Source organism: Panulirus ornatus, chromosome 22, assembly GCF_036320965.1.
Source record: "Panulirus ornatus isolate Po-2019 chromosome 22, ASM3632096v1, whole genome shotgun sequence".
In the NCBI taxonomy this organism is placed as follows: domain Eukaryota; kingdom Metazoa; phylum Arthropoda; class Malacostraca; order Decapoda; family Palinuridae; genus Panulirus; species Panulirus ornatus.
Window position 1 is genome coordinate 19,950,741 of NC_092245.1, and position 25,945 is coordinate 19,976,685.

General features: G+C 35.6%; 1 protein-coding gene across 1 annotated transcript in view; it reads left to right on the plus strand.

Annotated features, from left to right (window-relative positions):
- Positions 1 to 25,945, plus strand: part of LOC139756640 (uncharacterized) — a 333,434-nt gene that overhangs the window by 279,890 nt on the left and 27,599 nt on the right. Inside the window, exon 25 of the mRNA XM_071676311.1 lies at positions 3,329 to 4,041. Coding sequence (XP_071532412.1) covers positions 3,329 to 4,041 — 713 coding nt within the window. The remainder of the gene's footprint in view (positions 1 to 3,328; positions 4,042 to 25,945) is intronic.

Below are 25,945 nucleotides of genomic sequence, written 5' to 3' on the forward strand. Positions count from 1 at the left end.
TTTCACTAGAAACATTATCAGATAATCAGATCACAACATATTTTGTTCAATCATATTAGGCAGTCTCTTGATTTTGATTTTATTCAGTCATATGAGGCAGTCTTTTGATTTTCTTAAATAACCATGTAGAATGCTGATGTAGTTGAAACTGGCTATAGCTATACCTTTAAAGTTTATATAACATTAATTTTCTCATTTCAATAAATGACACATATTTAGATACCTACTCTCTCAAATAGTGCCAGAAAAACTGTTAGCAGTGGATAGCTAGATTATGTAATATGGAGATGACAAGGAGAGTATTCTCTGTAGCTGTTAGCAAATTGTCTTGTAAGTGGTCCTACATCGGAGGAGATTTGGAGGAGATAATAGATTACTAGCTAAGGGAAAAAAGATCTCTTCTCAGCACGTTGATTGTTTTAGTCGTGATATTCAGTCCAAGAGACAATTTTTATGTTTCTTTGCCTATTGAAATTGCTCATGGCCTGCTTGCTGAATACATGGCCATTATATATCCTGACACTGATTCCATATGCCATAAGCATTCATAAACAAAGTTTTCTCTACCATAATGTGCAGAGTTTGCATCATAACTTTTGAGATTTTCAGGCTGAGTATTCTATAATTGTCAGAAGATATTAGTACACTGGTTAACTTACTGGTGATATGAAATTTTTGAATGTGAAATTTGCCAATATTTTTCTTTAAAGATTGGACCTTATTAGTTTCTGAGATGAAAGTTTTGTATGAGTTGGCAGAAGGATAACATTATCCATGATAGTATTATATTTGTATGAGTTGGCATGATAGTATTATATTTCAAGTAATTGTTCTTTCAAGAGTTGAGCTCAACCTCAGCTCCATCATAGATCAGATTTGCATTTCTTTAAGTACTCTATCATGTAGTTACACATGCAGTAAAAAAGGGGGGGTTGATTTAATAGTCTCTTTTTTAAGTCTAGACAGAGTCAGGCAACATTGAGCTTATTATTTCAAAGGAGTCAATGATTATGTGCTACTGGAATTAGCATAGCCTTGAGGGGTCTTTATAAAGTTCCTAGGGTACTTATAAATGAATAGATAGATTCAAGCCACCTATACACTTTTTAGGACTTTTTAGTGGTGGTGCAAGTTACCTGGCACCAAGTGATGATAAGCATTTGTTTACATTATATGACTATAGGTATATTTTGTGTTTCGTAAAAGCTACTGCTGAAGGCTACAGTTGTATGTAATATAATTTTAGTGCATAGTGCTTAATACAAATATTTTCTTCTAACTAATTTAGCCAGCCTCTGCTTAAAGAAGAGAAACTTATCAGAACTCATTTTTTCAGTCTTTTTTTATATTATGATGTATTCAGGGATATCTACATAGGTTTATTTTGAAATTATACTGAGTTATATGTAATCACTGCTGTTTCTGTTCATTCTTATTAAATTTTTGTTTGAAATCCATACTCACTCCAATTGACTTTTTTTTTTTTTTTTTTTTTTTTTTTTTTTTTATACTTTGTCGCTGTCTCCCGCGTTTGCGAGGTAGCGCAAGGAAACAGACGAAAGAAATGGCCCAACCCCCCCCCCCATACACATGTACATACACACGTCCACACACGCAAATATACATACCTACACAGCTTTCCATGGTTTACCCCAGACGCTTCACATGCCTTGCTTCAATCCACTGACAGCACGTCAACCCCTGTATACCACATGACTCCAATTCACTCTATTTCTTGCCCTCCTTTCACCCTCCTGCATGTTCAGGCCCCGATCACACAAAATCTTTTTCACTCCATCTTTCCACCTCCAATTTGGTCTCCCTCTTCTCCTCGTTCCCTCCACCTCCGACACATATATCCTCTTGGTCAATCTCTCCTCACTCATTCTCTCCATGTGCCCAAACCATTTCAAAACACCCTCTTCTGCTCTCTCAACCACGCTCTTTTTATTTTCACACATCTCTCTTACCCTTACGTTACTTACTCGATCAAACCACCTCACACCACACATTGTCCTCAAACATCTCATTTCCAGCACATCCATCCTCCTGCGCACATCTCTATCCATAGCCCACGCCTCGCAACCATACAACATTGATGGAACCACTATTCCCTCAAACATACCCATTTTTGCTTTCCGAGATAATGTTCTCGACTTCCACACATTTTTCAAGGCTCCCAAAATTTTCGCCCCCTCCCCCACCCTATGATCCACTTCCGCTTCCATGGTTCCATCCGCTGACAGATCCACTCCCAGATATCTAAAACACTTCACTTCCTCCAGTTTTTCTCCATTCAAACTCACCTCCCAATTGACTTGACCCTCACCCCTACTGTACCTAATAACCTTGCTCTTATTCACATTTACTCTCAACTTTCTTCTTCCACACACTTTACCAAACTCAGTCACCAGCTTCTGCAGTTTCTCACATGAATCAGCCACCAGCGCTGTATCATCAGCGAACAACAACTGACTCACTTCCCAAGCTCTCTCATCCCCAACAGACTTCATACTTGCCCCTCTTTCCAGGACTCTTGCATTTACCTCCCTTACAACCCCATCCATAAACAAATTAAACAACCATGGAGACATCACACACCCCTGCCGCAAACCTACATTCACTGAGAACCAATCACTTTCCTCTCTTCCTACACGTACACATGCCTTACATCCTCGATAAAAACTTTTCACTGCTTCTAACAACTTGCCTCCCACACCATATATTCTTAATACCTTCCACAGAGCATCTCTATCAACTCTATCATATGCCTTCTCCAGATCCATAAATGCTACATACAAATCCATTTGCTTTTCTAAGTATTTCTCACATACATTCTTCAAAGCAAACACCTGATCCACACATCCTCTACCACTTCTGAAACCGCACTGCTCTTCCCCAATCTGATGCTCTGTACATGCCTTCACCCTCTCAATCAATACCCTCCCATATAATTTACCAGGAATACTCAACAAACTTATACCTCTGTAATTTGAGCACTCACTCTTATCCCCTTTGCCTTTGTACAATTGACTTGTTTGATATAATTGAAATGCATGACTGAAATCTACAGTGTGCGTGTTTTGTTACCAGTGACCCGTGAAATCACCAAAGGCTAAGAAGCAGAACTGTAGTTCATTAGTTATGGAGTACTCAATTGCCATGGTCACCTCTTTGAGGGAGTTTCAGGAGGGAACAGGCATGAGAGATATAGATAGATAGATAGATGTAGACCAATGCAGTCTTTATATTTGACTCCATGCATGTATTAATTATGCTTGTAACACAAGCTTTTTAAGAATTACGTTTAATTCTATTTATTTTTCAGGACATTGAGGAGGAAAAAACAAATCTAGTCATACAAAAAGACAAGTTAGAGGAAGAAGTTAAGAAGATACAGATTTTAGAAACTCAGCATTCTAATTTGTTACAGGAAAAAAACAATCTTGAAGAAGACTTTAAAAACAAGATTGAGAGCCTTGAGGCTGAGAAAGATCAGTCATTGCAGGAGATGAAAAGACTGGAAGGAGATATTCAGAGCCTGAGAAAGTCTGAGGAAGAGAAGTCTAGGCTAGGTGGAGATGTTCAGAGACTAGAGTCTGAACTCACTAAAATGATGCAAATACAACAAAGTAACACTGTGTTAACATCGGAACTTGAGAAAATTAAAGAGGAAAAAGCAAAGTTGTGTTCTGATATTAAAGATATGAAAGAGGAGTTAAAAGTCAAAAAACAATTAGAGGAGGACAACATAAGATTAAACTCAAGTATTAAGAGTTCGGTTGAGGAGAAAAATAAACTCATGATTGATATGCAGAGACTTGAGAATGAAGCAGCAGTTAGAGTGAAAGATCTTGAGGGTGACCATGATAAGGTACAGGAGACATTAAAAACATTACAGGAGGATAAAAAGAAAGTAGAAGAGGAGAAGGCAAAACTAGAGGATGAAGTGAAGAAACTGAGATTAGTGGAGGAAGAGAAAAAGAATTTAGAATCAAAAAATATAGTTCTCTCCCAAACGATGGAGGAACTTAGAATCAGGTATGTAAATGTTCTTAATCGATTTTATTTTCTAAGAATAATTTTTCTTTTTATAGAGAATAAGATTGTTGTTAATGGATTGTTAATGCCCATAGTAACACCATGAGTGAGAAGACACCATTATCTTGACTATCATTGTTTGGATGGAAGAGAGTATAGCCATATTAATAACCTTTTCATCTTATCATACCTGTGTATGGAGCACAACTTTGCAAGAGCAAAGGAGAGGGTGGCATTTACAATAAAGGGGGATGTGGGACTGTGATAAAGATTGCAAGGATTTAAGTTCAAGATAGGTATGGTGTAGAATGAAAGTTGACTACTAGAGGTGCGTGAAAGGAATGAAGATGAGAAGGGTAGTTTTAGGAAGAACTGAGTGAGGGCTTTGGCAGTTTTGATGCAGTGAATTAGATTTTGATGGGATGGGGATCTGACTGCAAGTGTGGGTGGTATGGTGATCAAGGGTATAATTGGGGACCCCAAATGTTTATGAACCTCACAAAGAATAAGATATTGTTTTGGAAGGAAGTGAGAAGTGTGAGAAGAACAAGAGTACAAATGGGGATGACATGAGGAGAGCAGATGGAGAGGTGTAAAAAGGCAAAGGGGGAAGTGAAATGATGTTAGATGATTGAGATGGTGTGCTTGGGATAAGATGCTATTGTGGAATGAGAAATTCATAGCAAATGGTATGATGAAAAGAAAGAAGGAAGCAAAAGTTTTGGTTAAGATAATTGGGGTAAAGTGGCAGAAGTGGATTGCATTGCAAATGAGTTTCTCAAGAATGAGGATACATGTTGATAATTGGTTAGTTAGGGTTTTCTTCGTTTGTATGTTAGTTAGGCTTCTTAACGCTTATATGGCTTAAGGTGAGGTGCCTGAGGACAGGCAAAATGCATGTATAATGCCTTTATACATAGGCAAGTGGAAGAAATGAATGCTCAGATGACAGAGGTTAAGTCTGTTGTTTAAGTTGTGTGGAAGTGATGATGAAAAGAGTGGTGGCATTCACAGAACATTTGATTGATGAAGAGTACATGGGAAAGACAGACAACAGAGGGCCCCTTGGCCCATGTCTAGATTCTTATATGTTTTGAGCTTCAGTCTGTGTATTCCTGTTCTTAAGTGGACGAGGTAAGGGTTTGACAGTAAGTAGGCTTTCTTCATTCCCTCCTCTCCCTCTGGCAAAAGCAGCTGGCTGGAAAAGAATGGAAAAAAAAAATTGTTCATTGATGAAGCAAGTCTATATGTTAATTAACAGGATAGAATGAAGGTGGCTTCAGGAGAGGTAGAGGATGTGTTGACCAGGTGTTTGTTCTGAAGAATCTGTTAAAGAAATGCTTGGGCAAAGGAAGTGAATCATAATACTATAGTTTCATATGAGAATGCTTTGCGGGAACCTATGTCTGTGATATTTGACAGTATTTCTAGTACAGTTTGGAGTTGGCTGTTGAGATTTTCTCTCTCCAGAAAACATATGGCTTATACATTGAAGCCTAGATGAGAGCTTTTGGAAGTATCTTTAACAATTCGTTTGTAGTATGGGGAGTATTCTCCTGTAAGGTCATCTTATGAAGAATTTTTCATGTAGCATGCATCAGTAAGAGGAGTTAGTAAAATTTCAAGCAGTGTCTCAACTGAGATGTGTTGAAATTTGAATATAGGAATAAACCTGTTTTGAAAGTCTTGTCTCAACTGAGATGTGTTGAAATTTGAATATAGGAATAAACCTGTTTTGAAAGTCTATGAAAACTTCTCTTTTGGAACATCATCTTTCATGTTGGATAAAGGCAGTGTAAACTTTCATTGATATCATAGAAGATTCTTCCTTCCCCTTTTCTACTGTTTGAAGGTCTGTTTCATGGGTTCTTGCTGCAACATATTTGAGGCACAGATTCCAGTAGATAGTGACTGATAAGGGTTGATTGATAGTGCCAATAGCTTCATGCCTTTAAAGTCATAGGCACAGTTGGGATACTTTACTGAAGTTCTGTGAACAAGGATTAGCCAGCTTTATTGATATCAAGTTGGTTGAAGATAGTGAAAATCATGTTGGATTGAGCTTATTTAAGGCTTAGACAATGTCTTGATTTCTGTGAGCTATTGCTTTTTCTGATGGTCTTAAGGCTGTAATCTAGTAAAGAATTTTTTTTTTATACTTCACAACATACACTGCTCTCTCAAAGTCCTTCATTTTTCTGCCTTTGGTGTCAAACAGAATATAACTTTATGTTTCTTGCCCAAAGATATTCTGAAGCAAGCAGACTATTGTATTATTGCATGTTAATGAGCTTAAGTTTGGTATGAAACTGGATGTAGGTAGAAAGGCATTCATTAGGTGTGCTTCTCTACCAGTAGCTTGTCACTTAGGGATTAACTACCAATTAGTCCATATTTCTGGAGTATTGCTTATAATAAGCAAGTTTTTCAATGATGGCTCATTTGAGGTGGCAGCCACTTTTTGTGATTTGGCTGTTTCATTGGTGTCTTTGTTTCTGGAACATGTATTCTTCTGTGGATTGTTGCTTTCCAAATAAAGCTTTCATATTTTAAAACTGCTTCTCTGGTCATACGTTTTAGAAAGTGTAAGATCAAGAACTGCATAGATGCATATAGAGAATTGATTATTGTTGGAAGAATAATGTGAAGGAATATGTTTGTGTATACAGATATGATGATGGGAATGAATGATAATGATGTACTTGGAGATTTTGTATGAATCTGTGTGAGGAGGATTGCTTTAAATATAGGTGGGAATGAATCATTGGGAAATAAGTGATATGAAGTGTTTAAATGTGCAGAGTTTAAAGTATAAGTAAAGTGAGAAACAGAAAGTATAATTCTCACAGATTTAGGTATTGGCAACATAAAGATGAGGCACCAGCTAAGGTATTTAAGGATGCTGAATAAAGCAAATTAAGGTAGATTGAATCTTCATTTATTAGTAATTATATGAATTAAGAATTATATGTACCACATGTGCCATCATTAGAAAAACATCACCAACCAAAAAGGTGTTGATTTTTTGATGAAGCGTTATTAACTCCAATAGGAAGTATACAAATTAGTCACCATCATCTGTTATAGATATTTTGATTAATATATATACTGAATTATTACTTAGTAGTGTGGTTCTTTGGCATTTTTTGTATTTTACCAATGATTTATATGCTTATATGGTAAGTTATAGTATTGGTCACCATAATTTGATTAATTTTAAACATTGTTTATTCCATTACATTTATTATCAAGATCTAAAAATCCGGTATGGTATATACAACAATACTAGATATGATATTTTTATTGAATTGTTTTCTATGTATAAGTTTTACTTTTGTTCCAGTTTTGCAGGAATACTTTCAGCCAGAGTCTGAAATCATAATTAATAGACCAGAAAGTAGTCTCTCAGCGCAAAACATATTGATAGAAGATTTTGGTATTACAAATATTGGTTTTTATGTAGTTAATTGGTTAAATGTTTTTGTTGCTGCTGATAAGCACATTATCTGTTGCCATAGTCATAAACAAAAGGACATTAGTTGATCTTTTGCTGTATGTTATCTTATGAATTTTGTATTTCTCAGCGAACCATGTTGCTCCATCGCATGAGAGAGCAGTCTTGATTTGTTATATCTTCAAGGTAGACTGGTTTATTTTATTTTTCTAAAGTTTTGTGTGATGAGTATAGAGAGTGCCAGAAGTTGCTGAGTAGTTGCTGAGCAAGTGCTAGCAGTTATTATTTCTTTGCTACTTAGGATTATTGACTGATAATGAGGTTTGGCTGCTAGATGTATTTAAGTCTAATGTGTCCTTGAGAGATCACCTAGAATAAGTCATAACATGTGAAGATTACTTTTTTCAAGACTATTTTTGTAATGAAATTATCTGAAATTTAGTCATCTCTGAAGGACAATGATGCTAGGACCATCATTTAGATTAGTGCTTGCAGTATCTTTACTGTTCATTGTTGCAGAGAGAAAGATCTTACATGATGAGTGATCTTTTACAGTGATAACTGTGATACTGTACAGTTAGAATAATATTTGTAATTATTGATAACTAGAACTTATGGAATAGTTAAGACACAATAATGGTAAAGAAATCCAAAACAGGGAATAGGGAATGTATGTTGTATCATTTTGCAGCGCAGTAAGAGTATGAATTAATTTTTGTTATGTATGTTTTGAAAGGATTTGAACAAGATTGAAGGAAAAATAATTTCTTTTAGTATTGCTTTCTGTTGATATAGGCCAATTTCATACATTACATGCAGCAAGTTCAAGATTTAAGGAATGACATTAGGGGTCTTACCACTATCAGATGTTTGAAGTAATAAGGTTTCATTGGGTAAGCTTTTATCTTACGCTTAAGGAAGTTTTTATTTCATGTCATAATATTGCTTCTGCTTATCTTTATTTTTTGTTTTTGTTTTTGTAGTAATGTACAAATGGGTATGCAAAATTGTTCATTTTCAAGAGGGAAAGTGCTCTTTTTTATAGTAGCTAATATGACAGGCAAAAGCATGCCCCAGTGATGTCTGTCTCGGATGAGAAAGGAACGAAGAGTATTGTATGAGATCAAGATCTTATGAGAAATTAATTTGAGTGCTGGTGTTTATAGCATGACTAAAAGGGGGAGAGATTATAGGAAGAGGGCAAGATGAAAGAGGAAAGTTAATTCCATAGTTTTGCTGTTCAGGGAAAGAAATCTTGTAACTGTCAGTGCTCGTGTGGCTGGTCTCCACATGGATATTATGGAAAGCAGAAGTCAGCCACATATCATGGGTCCAGGACTTAGCAGCTGGAACTAATGCAAAAAGCTCATGGGAGCAGAGGCTGAAAAAAAGTGTTTCCTTCATGTTAAAATTCTGTTTTTTGTTTTACCAAAGTTACATATATCTGTCTTTTTCTTTTCTTATGCTGATAGTTTGCTACATAGTTTATTGTTAGCCAAGTTCTATTACTAAGTGAGTGCTGCAGGTGAGCCGGTGTTTGTTACCTGTCAGTTTACGTATAGATAGTTTTATATAAGAAAATTTGCTTTGAGCTCGAACAGCTCCTTTCTTTATGATTGTTCCAAGAATTTCTTTATAGTACAGCCCTCTGGTATCCATTGAACCATTTTTTCTTGAAAGCATAAATTTATGCATGTACACAATTATTTAGAAAGCATAGATTTATGCCTCTGTACTCACAATCTCACCCTCCTCCCCCCCCTCGACCCCGCCCCATCCCCCCCCCTCCCTTCTCCCCCCCTCCTCTTCCCCCCCCCCTCCCCCCCCCCCCCCCCCCCCCCCCCCCCCCCCCCCCCCCATTCATCACTTCCTCCAGCCTCACTTAAAGTTCTCCACCACAAGGTGCTGAAGGTAGTTGTCTTTGCTTATTGTGGTGAGCATACCAAAAAAAACAGGAACGAAAAGTAGTTGAAAACAGAAAAAGCTTGTCAGAGTTCAGAGCATGTTTTGTATGCATAAAGGTTAATCTTAATATAGCCTGCATGTATTGTGGAGAAGAGCACATACTGAGGGGGAGTTGAACCATCTACTTGGATACTGAAGGCTTTGTAAGATGTGGATTTGAGTCAGCTTGTCTACTCAGTTCTTATGCTGACAGATGTCTCTGGGGCATAATTATTAGGGATCAGATGCGGAAATCCCTCCTCATAACAGTTTTTTTCACATTACCCATTAGTCATTCCACTTAGCTTTTCATAAACTAAAATTTGTCACTTATATATTGATATTGAAAAACAAATTTGATAATACCGAATGGCTTTGGTCATGGATCCAATGAATTACTTCATAAAGATTTGAGAAAACAGTTCCCTTTAAGGTTCATAAGAGTAACTAAAAAAAATGGATGTTTTTTAAACGGTTAAGAATACTGTACCTACAGATAATAATTGTTTGCAGTGAAGCTAATGTATGGACACACAGGAAATGAAAAATACACATTTAAATTGCTTTCTCCAATGATAGTGCCTCAAGCCATCCATAGCTATGAGAGTGATTGCATGTTAAGGCTATGTGCTTCTTAGAGATGGAGGAGTCTGTCTGAGAAACTAAAAACCTACGTACATTGGTTTTTATGCCCTTTTCAGCCAAGATACTTTGAATGTATAAAAACTTTCTATAATATGGTTAAATGTATTTTGTGTGGTAATGGTTTACTACCACCTCAACAGTGGTAATGATAACAGCTGTTTATGTAATGAATGAACTTGAGAAACACATTCTAGTTTTGGCCATACGTTTGCTGTGAATGGATTGCTGGACATTACTGTATCTGTGTACTTAATTTCAATTCTAATATTTGCCAATGGACAGATTTTGTCCTTTACAGTGCTAAGATGAAGCTCTGGTAAGAAGCTAGGTACAATGTGAATGATTAACTGCTCACTTTTGTGAAACCTGATGTTATCTGATGGATTTGTTCAACCCATGAACTGCAACACACATCATTTATGTTATCGATCAGCTGTAATATACATCAAATGAGACAAGATTTCCATGCCACTGTTTTGAACTGTATACAAAATGTAGCATTCATAAACCTCAAAACTCTACCATGTCAAAACAAAGGTGCATAAAGGATTTCTTTTTTCATACCTCTGCTTACTTATCTTCAGTCTTATAAGAATACAGTATGCTATTAAGATTTTTTGGGTCATTTTTTGAATTACTTACTAATAGTAGCTGTAGTAAATTTCAACACTCTACCAAAACAAAACAAAGGTGAATGAATTATTTATTTTTTATGTCAAACTTCTGCATGCATATATTATTTTTTTTTAGATAAGTCTTTTTAAGAGTTTTTCATGTTTTTTGCTCATACAATGATAGCTGGTGTTTGCAGTAGCTGTAGTTTAAGGTCTAAAATAATTGTAATCACTATATGTATAGCCTAATGGAAAGACTTTGTTTGATTTGTAAGAACTGGTTTGAGAAACTTTAGTAATTCTTTGTTATGGGTAATTTATGTGACTTCACTTCGGCTGGTTAATACCAGCCATCCAGTATATTATGCAGATCATGGAAGCACATGGGAAGGACTGATGTTAGATGTGATAGTCCATGACAAGGTCATCTGCTGAGGACAATTGTAGAATCCTGACTTCCAAATTTTTCAGATCACTTCCCAGATCACTTCCTCCAGCATAATAGCTGGCAGGTAAATGCACCATGCATTCATGCAGAGAATATGTTGCCATGGAAATTTTGCACATAAATTTAGATGGAAATCATAGCCAGGTGTGATGCTGAAGTGGGATGCTTTTGGGAGGATGTTCCAATCTGGAATCAAAAAAAGGTTTGAATTGTGTAATAACAAAAATATGCATGTGTGCTTTGTTTTTGGAATTTTTTTTTATACTGGTAATTGAAAACACAGGAGTATTTATTTAGCTGTTTAATCCTTAAATCTGATAAGAAGTGGGAGTGGGGAGATCTTGTTCCTTCCTTTATCTTGTTTTCACTGCATTGTTACTTCATGTGCTGGTACAGCATGAATATATTTAGAAATATACTTTTCTCACAACAGATCATTGTGAAGAGTAGTGGCTAGTATATGTGGGTAGTATTTGGAAGTATATGGAAGGCTTTGTTTCATGCCCCACTCTTCATTCTCTGTCACTGTTGGTGATGAACACTATTACCATGAATATATTTAGAAATATTACTCCTTTCGTACCAAGTGTGATGATAACGAGTGGTTGGCATGTGCAAGAAGGATATTAGAAGTGTTATTTCTTTGGAAATAGCCTAGCTCTCATAAAAAGAAAATTAGGTACATTTGTTATATAATTTTTTTTCCATGAGCATGAGGTTAGTAAGGATGCTTTTCAAGCTGACCTTCTTTTTTATGTAATTCTGCTGAAATCACTCCCTGAGTCACTTATTTCTTCACATATTTTTACAATTTTCTTTTACAATTTCTTCACCAAGTGATGCGTATGTGTCCCTCCTCATAACCATAACTTGGGTTATCCATAAATATGTGTTTATTCCATGGAGGTCACTGGCTATGTATGGGGTTATCCATAAATATGTGTTTATTCCATGGAGGTCACTGGCTATGTATGTACACCCATCAAAAAACTATCCTTACTTTTATGTATTAGATGGTATGACACAACAGATGAATGATTTTTATGAATACTCTATGGCCTTACCTCAAAATGGTAGCCCTGCTTTCCTTATATATTTTTCAGTGTACTTAAAACAAAGTGTTCAGTGTAGTGTATACCATTTTTAAAAGTTGTAATGGATCTTATTTATTTTTTATTTAGAGAGTAATTAATATGCAGAGCAGGTACCATAATCATCAAGAAATATATCTTACATTCATGTTTACCAACAATATCAAGACGGCAGAAAACATAATGTTTGTTTTGAAAACTTTTGGACCTATTATGTAAAGATGATTCATTTGTTGGGTGTACAACTTACAGGTATTTGTAGGGGTACTGAGAACAGAATTCTTTTTACTGTACCTTCCTGGTGATGAAGGAGACCTCTGTAGGCTAATAATTATGTCACCTTTGATATTTAGATAGAGATTAGAAAAGGTAAACTTTAGTTGATGTGGGCCGCTGTTCATTAAGAATACACCAGTTGATATGGGTTGCCATTTGAAGGTTAGAGGTTTTGCTTACATTGTCAGCATATAGTGGCAGTACAGGTATTGCACTGTTCTATGGCTGAAAAAGGTTTTCCCACTTTCGTATTACTTCTTCCTCTTAATTTGACCCTGCTATTTCTGACCATTGAATCTCCATGAATTGTGAAGAAATTGTTATGTGCATTGTTGTCAGAACTATTCAGACTTTCCATTAGATCTCAGAGTTGTGCTTTTGTAGGGTAATTTTAAATCTCTTTCTTCTTCACAAGGTTTATATGTGAGTGATGGAGTAATTTTTGTTTCTCATCTTTGTATTGGTTTTAGTTTTTCTTCATTTTTGATGAAGTTTTGTGTCCAGGATTGAATAGTATTGAATTGCCACTGATATCTGACCAGGAAATTGGAACGTTTATGTTTTTTCTTCAATGGTCTGTCCCACGAACATGAGATACAACCCTCATGATTTGGTAAGGAGGCATCAGTCTTTCACTGACCCTTTTACAGATGACTCACAGGTACCTTTAGCCACATACAGTCAACGAGCATTTGCCATCAGGTAGATATCATCTGCTCACTTCCTACAAGGTGCTTGGAGCTCTCAATTTTCTTGGGATCATGCATGCAGCCAAATGTGCTGTATGGCTATACTTTTGTCAGCCAGCTTTTTGTAGATCAGTATTCTTTTCTTTCTTCATATATACCTGTAGTTATTTTGATGTTGCAAACACAAACAGACACACACACACACACACACACACACACACACACACACACACACACACACACACACACACACACACACTTACACAGACACAGACATGCATACACAGACACAGACACGCACATACATAGACACAGACAGACAGACACAGACACGCACATACATAGACACAGACAGACAGACACAGACACGCACATACATAGACACAGACATAGACACAAACAAAGAAAGAGAGAGAGAGAGAGAGAGAGAGAGAGAGAGAGAGAGAGAGAGAGAGAGAGAGAGAGAGAGAGAGAGAGAGAGAGAGATTTGAATTTTTGTCAAAGCAACTGGTCCATCCTACCCTAAAAAAACTGGAATATGCTTTTCATGTACAGTGACTGTAACTAAAGGAGATAGAGCTAATAGATAAGGTCCAGAGGAGGGCAACAAAGATGGTACCAGAATTAAGAGAGCTGAGTTACAGGTAAACACAAAAAGTTTTAGATTTGTCCACCATGGAAGAGAGAAGAGTGAGGGTTGACCAGATCTTAAACTTTAAGTTTTAAGACAGATTGATGAGGTGGATAGTGGACAATTCTTTGAGAGATGTAGGGGTAGAGCAACGAAAGGACATAACAGAAATTAAGCAAGAAACCCATTAAAAATTATGGAAAGAAATACTTTCATAGCTTAAGATTGGTGGATGAATGGAATAAGATGACTTAGGACATGGTTAGTGCAAGCAGCATATATAAATTTAGGAAGTTGTATGGAAATCAAGAATCTTCTAGGATATGGCTCAGCTAATATAAAACTCCTTCCCCATACAGTACAAATAGAAACTTACAAAGTACACATGGCGAGTAGCAGCTGACCAGAGAAGAGTTCCGGCAATGCTCCTTTTATTTTCAAGATTTTGGAGTTATTGCAACTCATAGAATGTGAAGGGTTTCTTGAGTGACACATGCCCTGAAAATTAATTTTGATATTGCTCAATTTTGAGCATTTGATAGGACTTGAGAGCAGAAATTGAAAGCCCAGGAGTGTTGCTGACTTCAGGGTATCAGTTTATTATTATTACTATGCTTTTGTTAAGGCAATCCAATTTTTAAGGAAGTGAGTGGCTAACAATGGGGAAATGAACAAGTGTAAGTAAGTTTTACTGTATAAGAGTGCAGCACTGATTTGACAAGAAGGAGTAAAATTTTAGTAACCAAATGACAATAGTCAGTTTTGGTAAAAGATATAAGTTCTCATTAATAAGGCTGTTTTGTGTTAGTAAGCTGTACCACACATAGTAGAATTACTGTAGGTGATCAGTGTAAGACCTTTAGCTTTGTCTGAGCCAGGAAAGAAAAAGAAATAGAGATGAGGTCTTAAGAGAGGCAGAGAAAAGCTAGGAAAAGCTTGTCAACAAACACTAACAAAACCAATAAATGCATTATAATTTTTGTTTTGAATTAGACTGTCATCTGGTATGGACAGATAAGGGAATGTACCAAGACCAGTCAGTCATTACAATATCCACAAGCAAGAGACTAGAGGTATAGATGAATGGGGAGCCATCAGGAAGCATATGTTTGGAGATGTTATGGAAAATTTAGTAAAAGTGAGAATAGAAGTAAACACAATTAACGGAGGAGATAAAGAAACAGGAATTAATTCATTGATAATAAAGGGTGTCATGAGATGAGAGCATAACTTAGGGGTCTGAGAAACATAGTCTTTGTATGAACAAAAACTTAGTTTAGTGGAGGGAGTTCAAGAAGAACATAATCAGGAGAAAGAAATTAAATTCATGAAAAAGCACATGGGTCTTTTCTAGATGTCCTAGAGGCTGTTCAGTCAGAGGAAAGGCCTGAAACAAATACTGTACAGAATCTAACGATAGTAGTGGGCAGGGAAGTATAGAAGGAGCAATTATGGCAGCTGTTCAGTTAGGGAAAGGACTGAAACACATTCAAATCTCATGACTTTAGTAGGCAGGAAGGTGCAAAAGGAGCAATTTTGGCAGCTAACCAACAGACAGAATATCAAGATTGATATAAAGGAACATCCACCCTAGGCCATACAGAAAAAGGTCCGTAGGAAATTAGGTGAAGATGGAGAAACAGTACTGTGCAATGTTAAAGATGGAGCATCCAAGGAAGTTTGTGGCCTAGTTTATGAAAGGCTTAGAAAAGCACAGAGCATACAGAATGCTTGTTAGCTAAAGAGAAAGTTTAGAGATTCAGAGACACAGAGGTTGATAGTTCAACACTGAATGATCTAGATGAAGAGTGTGTGGCACAAAAGTCAAGAAGATTAGTAAAGCAGGTTGATAATCATATATTACTGATTATTATTTTTTGGTTTGGGAGAAGGTCATACACTAAAGAAAAGAGAAAGGGGCATCACTCATGGGGAGCTTTGTTGTGGAAGTTACCGAGAATAAGCTTTTCCTAGGTAAATAACCTGTTTGATGCTAACTTGCCCCCATGAGATCAGATAGTCTGTCTTAGTATTCATTGAGAATTTTCAAAGGTGCCAAATTTCAAGTAGACCTCACTTTGAGAGAGATAAGGGATTTTCTTTGGCTTTCTGGACCACCCTTTTCCTTCAGATATTTTTTTTTTGGCATATTCCTTTGATCTGCACCCCTAACAACATTTCGTCAATCAAAAATCACACATTGTCTTCAGCCCTTTTAGAGCTATGCTTTTTGGTTATGAGAATGCTGAATCTGTCGTGGGCCTTCTCCAGTGCGGTTCTGTATGTAAGGGAGGACAGATTTGTTCCTTTTTTAGACTGAGCAGCATCTTCCAAGACATTACCAGTCATATCATTCCTTACTGACAGAGCTTTTGTTTGACAAGAGGTTGTTGGATAATCTTCAGGCATGCTTTTAAATAGCACTCAGTTCTATGAAAAAGACTTTTATTGGTCTCTATTTCAGCTAATGTTGAAGAAGAGAAAGGTGGATGACAGACTGTGACTTCTCATGTCCCCATGAGTCTATTCAGTAGATTCTTAGAACTACATCGAATAAATCCATTACTGTTAGAAACTGTTGTTATTAACTTCCTCACAGTAAATAATACAGGGAGGAGACTTTGTTGGGGTTCTTGTTATTCCTGATTTTTAAAGGAATAACAAGAGGGCTTTGCTGCTCTGTCTATTCATAGATTAAGGAAAATAATAGTCCCAGAACCGAACCCTGTGGCACACCACTGGTCACCTTAACTCATTTTGAAAAGGCTTCTCTAATGTATATCCTTTGTTTCCTCTTGCAGAGTGATCATGCATAGAAGGTTCTCATATGGCTAAATCTGAGATGTGTGTATGAAGGAGAAGTTGTGAGATATGCAAGTAATGGTGAAGGTTGAGTATTAAGAGATATGTAAAATTTTTATGGATAGAAGATTCTTCAGGGGAAATGCTACTTCATATGTAGTTTTAAACTTGCTGAAAAAGAAAAAAGAGATGGAAACTGAGCTTTAAAGATGATATGTCTTCCAACATAGTCTTTATTCTGAGTTATGCTATGTGAAAATTACTTTCTTACTTTGGAAATGAATATTGCTGTTTTCTTCCAGTGGTGATCTCGTTTTTGAGCTTCAGTTTTATAGATTGGTGTAAGTGCTATGTGAATTTCTGTACTGTAAATACTAGGAACCTATTTCAGATATGATAGCAGTTGAAAGTATTTTTGATAGCACAGTGTTGCTGACTATGCAGAGCACGCAGTTCATTAGTGAAAGCCTCCACAAGACCTACAGTAGGATTGCTGATGGGCTGGCTTTTCTAATGTTACAAATGCCTTATATATCTGTAATCATTGTATTCAATATTCTTGAAAAATACCTGTATATTGTTGTGTACAGAATGATTGGTGTGTATTTTACTAAAAATCACCTCTATAACTCCCATGATGATAAATACAGGTGCAGGTAATTGTATGAATTTTACTGAAGTCCAGTGCACTTTTTTTCTTTTTCTAGTCAAGAGTCAGATCCCAGTATTCTGGACTTGTTTGTATAAGGTAAGAAGTGCCTGGTATATTGGGTAGGTCTTGTGCAAGGCTTAGGGGAGAGGTTACTGCATGTCAGATGATTGTCTATTTCACTGTGTAGAGGCTTTTTTAGTTTATGCATTTTTATGATTTTTGAATACTGCAAAGTTTTGTTAGGGTTTGTAAATACATTTTTCTTTTTTGTGGGTGATACATATTGTAAGGTGACAATTAAGAAATCAATATATATGTATATATATGATGTGTACATCTATTTTAGCTGGTTGTAGCTTAGAAACATGGTATTGTCATGTACGAGTAGAAAGTGCTCAGAAATGTCTCCAACCTTTATACCACTGTGATATGGGTGAGATTTTTTTCTATAAATTTGTCAGTAATGCTATCATGATTTTAATGTTGAAATATAGAATAGATTTTAGCTGCTTTTTGATATTGTAATTCATTTTTGTAGAGGGTACATCGTTGATTTTTGTAGAAAACATACTTGATACTGTACATGGCATTTGTATATTGCTTTCTTGCTCATGTGCTGCTGAAGGCTGCTTAGAGACAGTATGCGCGAAAATTGTCTGGCTTTTGTGTTTCTGTACATAGCTGCTGTAATTAGATTTAGGGGAAGCAGTGAAATTTTATTATAATTGTGTCTATCTTTGAAGACCATTTTTATGCTAAAGAGCTAATTTTTTCATAACTTTAGAAAATTACAGTAAATATATAACTTTTGTTTGAATATGAGTTATTTTTGTTAGAGTATTATTTTTGAATTACTAACCCTACATTAATATCTCATGTTTTACTTCTTTTAGTAATATTGGACTAGAACAGTGCTTAGAGGTTAAAAAATCACTAACAATAATATTCTGTACCACCAATAGCCAGATAGAATCGAGCCTACTGTCTCTGCGCAAGTTAGTGTCAGAGACTCGGATACGCACTACAAGCCCACTTACTCCAACCACAGACCTCAGCTTCGTCATCGATAAGTTCTGAAGAATTTTTGGACATTGAGTTTCTGAAGTGATGCATGGGAATTTGCTTATATTTGAATCTTTTTTAATTATGTATATAAAATTAATTAGATTAAGTTTGATTTGTTGAAAATATAGCATGCTGCACAGTTTGTTCAGCTTTAAATGCAGGCAAATATAAAGCTGAACAAATGTGCTATATTCTTATATGTTTGAATTTAGATGATATTAGGATATGTAGATTTATGAAGGTATTTATTTGTACAGTATTTTTATTATAATATGATTTATTGAGATTGAAGTCACATGAGTATTAGGGTAATGATTTTCTGTGATGGTAAAACAGACTTACAGATTGTCCAACAATCAGTATGATGTGTAAGATATTCCATGTCCATGGTTATCAGTGTCTTCCTATGAATCTTTTTAAGTAAAAAAACAAAAAAACAAAATTGGAACAAACTTATAGTACAGACTTAGTCACATATCAGTGGAGCTCAAGTTTAGTGCTTGCATACATGGACCTGAGCATTCAGTGTGCCTTATAGTAATATTTTTAATGGTTACTTAACTAAAAGCATTGTTATTGTATTACAGTATCTTTAGACTTGTTAGGTGAGTATTTGTGTGTTTGTGCGTAATGCCCATTTATACAGATACATGTTATTGTTATAGTAGTAAATGAAGCCATTGTTACTGTACAGTATATGAAGAAAGAATAGTTTCATAGACTGTAAATACTTTTTGCTTTAAATCAAGTGGAAAAGTTAGCACTTGACAGAACGGACTTGTTGAGTTTTTGAGAGGTGAAATTATTGTAATAATTTATTCTAAGAATCAAGCAGGGTTTAATTGTTTAATTCAAACTTGTCTCCACTCTGATGAATAATGAAAGGTAGAATATCAGGATTCTCAGCACAGTATTACTTTAAAGGTTTGTGCTAATTACACTCTGAAGTCCTATGGATTACAAACACCCATTAGATTTTGCAGTTGTGTGTAAAATGCAACACATTCATTATTTTTGAGTGCATGGCTCACTGACTTAATAACTTCTCTACCGTACAATACAAAAACTAGTAAAAGATGCTCAGTCACTTGGAGCTTAAAAGACAGGAATATTGCATGATCATTGTTCAGATAGCTTTGAAATGAAAAGCTTAAGTATTGAGGATGACGTTTTGGGTGGTATAGCTGTTGAATTAATTTAGAAAAAGTTTCTTAGGTGGGCTTTCTTGTAGATTTGCATGGATTATGAAAAATTGCACAAACATGCATACACACACCCCAACTAATCTGCTATGTATGGAGATAATGTTTCACATGACAGTAAATGTAAATCACAAAAATCTGCTGGAGGTAAAGATTTCAAACAATTTTAGTCTTGAAATTATAAAGGAATGTGGTTAAAGAAAATTACATGGAGCTGTTAAAATTACTGGATATATTTTAGAAATATTATGTGCCATGCATTAACTTGTTTGTAATTCCTGCCACTTGAATGTAAGTAAAATACGTTTCACTTTGTAGAATTTGAAGGTCATTTGGGTTGAAAGCAGCCTGTCTCTATATAATAATGAGATAAAGTTTAATGAAAGCTGATCATAACCTGAATGATTGAAGTAGCTTTGAAACCAGTGAGAATTCTGAGAAAGATTGTTATTGGTTTTTGTTTTATGTCACAGATGAGTGCAAAGACAAATCAGTGGAGTTCTGACTATAATCCTCAACATTATGCTTAGGTACATCTCATGATGGCTTGAGTTTTCTTGGTGAGGGCAACATCTACCACATTATCTAATGCAGTGGGTTTTATTTTGATACATGTTATTTAACCCTGCTGGTCTGATGTATTTTTTAGGAAACAGTTATTTTCTTTAATAAATAAGTCCAGAGGTAATTAGAGCTATGCAGGCCCTAAACATTTGTTAATATATTTCCTACATCATCCCTGTACCAGCATTTTCTAACCATTTATTTTTATAGCTCATTTCCCATTTCCCTGGGGTGGATCAAGTGCACACAGCCTCTTGCACTAATTTGATTTATGAATAATTAAGTTATGGTGTATTGGATTTAGGCAGCCATTCTATTATGGGTCCTGATAGTTACCAATTAACAAATCATACAAGAGCATAAGATTAGGGTGAGCTGGATATTTCCACACACAAGCACATTGGTTAGGTACAATTAGAAAGACAGAGTGGTAGATATACAGAGATGATTATCGAGTATATATTATGGTTTATACATTATGCAGTTTGTTGAACATTCAGTGATGAATAGCTACAGTAATACAATAGTTAATATACGACATAGCCTAACTAACAGGAGCCATAGCAGTTGACATAGCTATGCCCTTGATCATGGATTGTTAATGACATTTATAGTGGTAGATATGACTGTTCTTATATATGTCTGTATGAGCTCTGACTGGAACATCTTGAATGTGGTGCAAGTGGCAGTCCATGGTGGAGGGGTGTTAGGGAGGAGGTCTCTGTGAAGGAAATGTGTCTGCAATTTATTTCCAAACTGCCGTGTGAGCTGCTTTGTTGGTCAAAGAGGATGGACAGGTTCAGTGCAATGAGGGGCTCTTAGTAGGTGATGTAAGAAGGTCCCAGGATGAATCTGCATGCCCTTCTCTTCACTCTTTCTAGTTGGTCCCTCTGTGTAGTTGTTAGTGAACAGTACCAAGCTGGGGAGGTATAGATGAGCATAGGTAGAATGAAGATGGTGTAGACATTCCTGAGCTCAGCTGGTGGAATGCCAGGTATTTCAATCAGAGGAGAAGGTACAAATGGTATGTGGAAGATTTGATGATGATGCTGACATAACTTTAAGTTGAAGAGTTGTCTGTAGTGACACCAAGAAGTTTGAAGTCTTTCACTACGCGGAGGATGTCATGCCCTCATGCAATGTTGGGGGCATGATGTTGTATGCATCCAGGTTGATTTGCATCATCACAGTCTTGGTTTGGTGGATAGTGATATTTTTGGCCATAGTCCACTCCTGAAGGTTGTTGATGATGTACCGAAGGGCACTGAAGCCAGGAGAGTTGTTATTGATAGTGATGCCACAGGTGGGGTTGTTTGTGTACTTTTCTTATGCACATACTGCTGAAGTGAACTTCCACTGTACTTCAAGCAGTTGTTGAGTTTTTACTTTGCTGGCAAAGTTGATTTATCATGGAACTAATATCTCTAGTTACACAACCTTCATTACTCCTTCACCACTTTGTCTTTTATTCCAGATTTTTATTGATTCCATTCCCATTTACATGGTGTGGATGGGATTCATACAGTCATGCACCTTATTTATTGATTTTAGCTTTAGATGGTGGTAGATGGTGGTTTGCATAAGTCGATAGGATCTTATTAAACAGCTGTTGATATCAGTTGATGTTTTAACCTTTTCCATCTTTGTTTAAATATCCAGCTGACTTATCATATCATTAGCAGCCAATAAAAGTCTCTCATCACCAGGAAGGCACGGGAAAAATTCTCCTCTTCCTATTATCTAATACAAGCACCATGCAGATCGTGTATATATAGTAACTCAGCAGAAAGCAAGTAGACGTAAGTGAGGAGAAACACGTAAGATATTTATCAGTTTGAGACAAAAGAGAAGAAGACTAACATAATAAATGTGAAGAAATAAGTGACTTAGGAGAGATGCCTGCATATGCAGATAGACATTGATTTTAGTGGGATTACATAAGAAGAAGGGAAGCCTGCACAGAATGCATTTCCACTGATCCTGGACTTGTGGAAGAAATTACATAACATTTGTGCCTAATTTTCTCATTGTGTAATTATGGAGAGATAATGGGTTTTGGTAACAGTGAGTAGGTAAAGAGTTAGAATATTTGCAAAGAAAAAATACTCATTTCCTTCTCTCATACACCAGCCACTTACTGACCTCATGCAGATTTGTGGTGTGATTACTTAATGAAAATATTCTCATTATATACTACCACTGCCGTATCTATGTATTAAATAATACCAGAGTGTGAAACGTAAGTTCAAGGTAAAGATGCATATCTTCCAATATATTTCCCACCTGTGCTAGTCTGATGTTTCCAGATGATATTCATGTTATTTACCTCCAGCTTTGTGCCTGTGTATGAAATAAAAGTATATGTAAAAAGAAGCCCAGTAAAATGAAACATCATCTCCATCTCCTCCTCGTATTGCTGGCTGGCTGACATATCATTCCTCCAACCCTTACAAGTAGAGAATCTGGCCAATGTAAAGTAATATTATAAATTATCTTTATTTTCTGCTTATTTTGAAACTAATCCAGCATTCTATATAAAGGTAAAAAATTATTTTGATTTTCCTCGCACCGTGATGGAATTTCTGGACCGTGCCAAACATATAAAGGTCACAGTAGTAGTTCACCTCTGCCTGAGGCACCTTGAAATATCACATATATGTATGAATATTGAATTATTCCCCAGTTTATTTTTGCTTCATTTGGCTGCTAAGTGATTATTGTTATTTCAGTATGGATACATGATATTGATTGGTTTAGACCATACATTTTCTGAATTTGAATTTGGTTGATGAAATTTTGTCAGAAATAACATCATTCATAATAATTCCCAGATAAACATTGATCATGGTGAAGCCTAGGAGTTAGGAAGAGAGAAGCAAAATATGGCTGTTGCATTAATTGTTAATAATTTTTTTTTTATATATCCTTATAGATGAACCAGAAGAGTAATATGGAAATAAGATGCTTGTTTATTACTGATAAATTTCTTTTTGTTATTAGAGAATAAATTAGGCATAATGTATGTTGCTACCCATGTGATGTGTGTTTGAATGAACGGAGAAATATAGGAATCTTATATGAAATATGTGATGAAATATACCATTGCATGGGTAACAATGAAGTAGGAGTAGGACACTAAAGTATTACAGTTTATAAGGTGAAATAGCTATTAAGGCAAGTGAAGTAGTTCAGGAGACCAGATATGACATTTTATGAGCCCAACTGAGCTTTCAAAGGAACTGTATTTGAAAATACTTAACTCAGTGTGATCTTTTTCTACAGACCTCTTTTCAGCATAATGGCCTTGTGATGGACTCTTTGACACCATTTGATGGATGAATGTAGAGGGTAGCATTTTGTTTTGCTTTCTGTTTTCGTGGATTATAAGTCAATAATGTCTTGTAAATCCTCACAGTAATCTTTTTCTGTGAAGTGGTCTTGGCATGTGACTTTTTTGTCCAAAAAGTTAAAATTTGATATGTTCTGTCCAAAGCTCATGTTGTGTAACCATTTAGATGATGTTTTTATCTCCTGTTAGGATGTTTTTATGGGGCCTGGAATGGTGTAGATGATCGTTTTGTAGTTCCTGATTGTTTGTACAGCTCCACCCCAGACACTTGGCCTTGCTGCTCGTTAGGGAAGTGTTGTTAGTGACATATTAGCAACATAGCATAGAGTGAATACCAGTGACAAGGTTGTTTCTATTGAACTAAATAGGGACAACTTTGAAATTCAGTAGATATGGTGAATTTTAATTGATGAAAAAGTAACTCTTCAGGATAGTTTTTATTTATTCATTGTGTATTAAACAGTTCTTAGTGGATTTTGAACTTTTTTGGTTAAGGCATTTTTTTATGTGATTGTTCTTCTAGACTGCATCCTTGAAGTTTCTTAGAAACTGCATTTTTATTTAAAGATGTCCGACCCAGATGGGGTAGACTGAGGTCTTTGAAATAGATTTAAGGTAAATATTCCGAGAGTCTTTGTGCAGGTTTTGTTATTTCCCAGTTTTTTGTAATTCATGCTACGTATCACGTGGTAGGATGGTAATCAAGACATGGATTGATTTATGAATTTTGATTTCAGTGATTAACACATCACTGCATCATTCAAGGATCTGAATTGTTAGGTACAAATGCATGACTATTTACTTTTTCATCATTTCTTTCTCTCCTGTCACATCTGGTGAGATTGTATGTCCAGATCCATATTTTGTTTGGACTGATGGTCTTTGAGTTTGTGAAAGCTGCAAATAATGAATTTACCTTTGTTAAAGGTTGTTTGTGGAAAATTACTCTGTTTGAATCTTTGGATGTTGACAGAAAGGAAGGATAATGTAATTTTTCATAATATTTGTAAGGGTATTTTGCATGCCCAGCAGCTCTGTCCGCTAGTCTTGCTGTTTTTTGTCTTTTTAGTAAGTTACATAAATGTTGAAGCAAGAAGCAGTGCTCTTTGAAGATGCAGATAGATTGTCTCCGAGTGTAGGTATAACTCAGTACCCTTTACTTGAACTACATTTTAAGATATATTTTATATGCTAATGATTGGTTACACTTTTTAAATTTTAAGATGGCAGAGTCTGCATTTATCATCAGATGTAGTGGTCTGTTGGCTCTTTTTTGAACAGATTGATGGATGTCTGAAATGACATTTCTTATATTTACTGTAAAATTTACTATTGTTTGTACCAGATTTCTTTGATGAACAAAAAAAAGAAAATCTAGCTTTTTTCTCTACAGTTAATAATGAATTCCAGAACTGTTTTTGTTTTTATTGTGTTTCATTTTGTGTGATAGGTTTGTTCTCATTTATATATAATGGTCTTCAAGGGACCAAGTTTATTACTTATCTCATCACCCATCGAGGCAGCATACAACATTTCATTCTTTAAACTGAACCCCAATTTTCTAAGGTTGCTTTCTTACATATTGTATGTGCTTCTGTACTACGACACATCTTTTTTAGTGGATCTTGAACTAGAGGAGAGGATGCTAAAGAATTTAATTTCTTTGCTCTTCACTTTGGTTATTGTTGGTGTCTTTTCCAGAGCAAAGTTCATCCTTGAATTCCTCACTGTCATGATAGAACTGGTTATCTATGATGTTTGCAGATTTCTGTATTAAAGATATAACTTTGTTATAAACAGTGTAAAAGTACATCTTTAAGGGAATGTTATCATCCACTACCTTTTAGGATGACAGAAATAGTGAAGTTTATGATTTTAATGAAAGTAAGTGTACTAATCTGCTGTAGGTGTGGTCTCAGTCTGTATCCCTATCAGCTTGAAACAAAGAAGAAAATGTAATGAAAAAGTGGCATTTTGCAGTTGTTCCTAACATACTTTTATAAACTTCATTTACATTATAATCTTTTTTCATGTAATATCATAATGCCTCTTTTCAAATGTTAGTGTCATTTCTTTTTTTCTCTATGCCTTACTCTGAGTTGTAGTATTACATTTTTGAAAGTGTGGTTTCTAGACTTGAAATAAGGTGCAATGAACCAACAAATTAAGAACCACTGAAAAATCCAATTAAGGATCTTAAATGAGGAAATTGAATCTGCATCTTAGTAAGATTTGAAATGATAGTTATGATAGAAAGACTTATGAAAATTAAACGTTAGACAACAAAGTATAAGGGATTTAGATGTACAAAAATGTATTTCTTAGACATTGAGGCTTCATGTTGGTTCTCTGCTTGGGTCACATTTCCTTCACGTAGAGATTAATGTGTGTTTAAACTAGTGTGAGCTAAAGTGTTCCCTCTAGATCTTAGGTGCCCCATAACATAAGAAGCACTTAGTTGTCACTCATAAGAATATT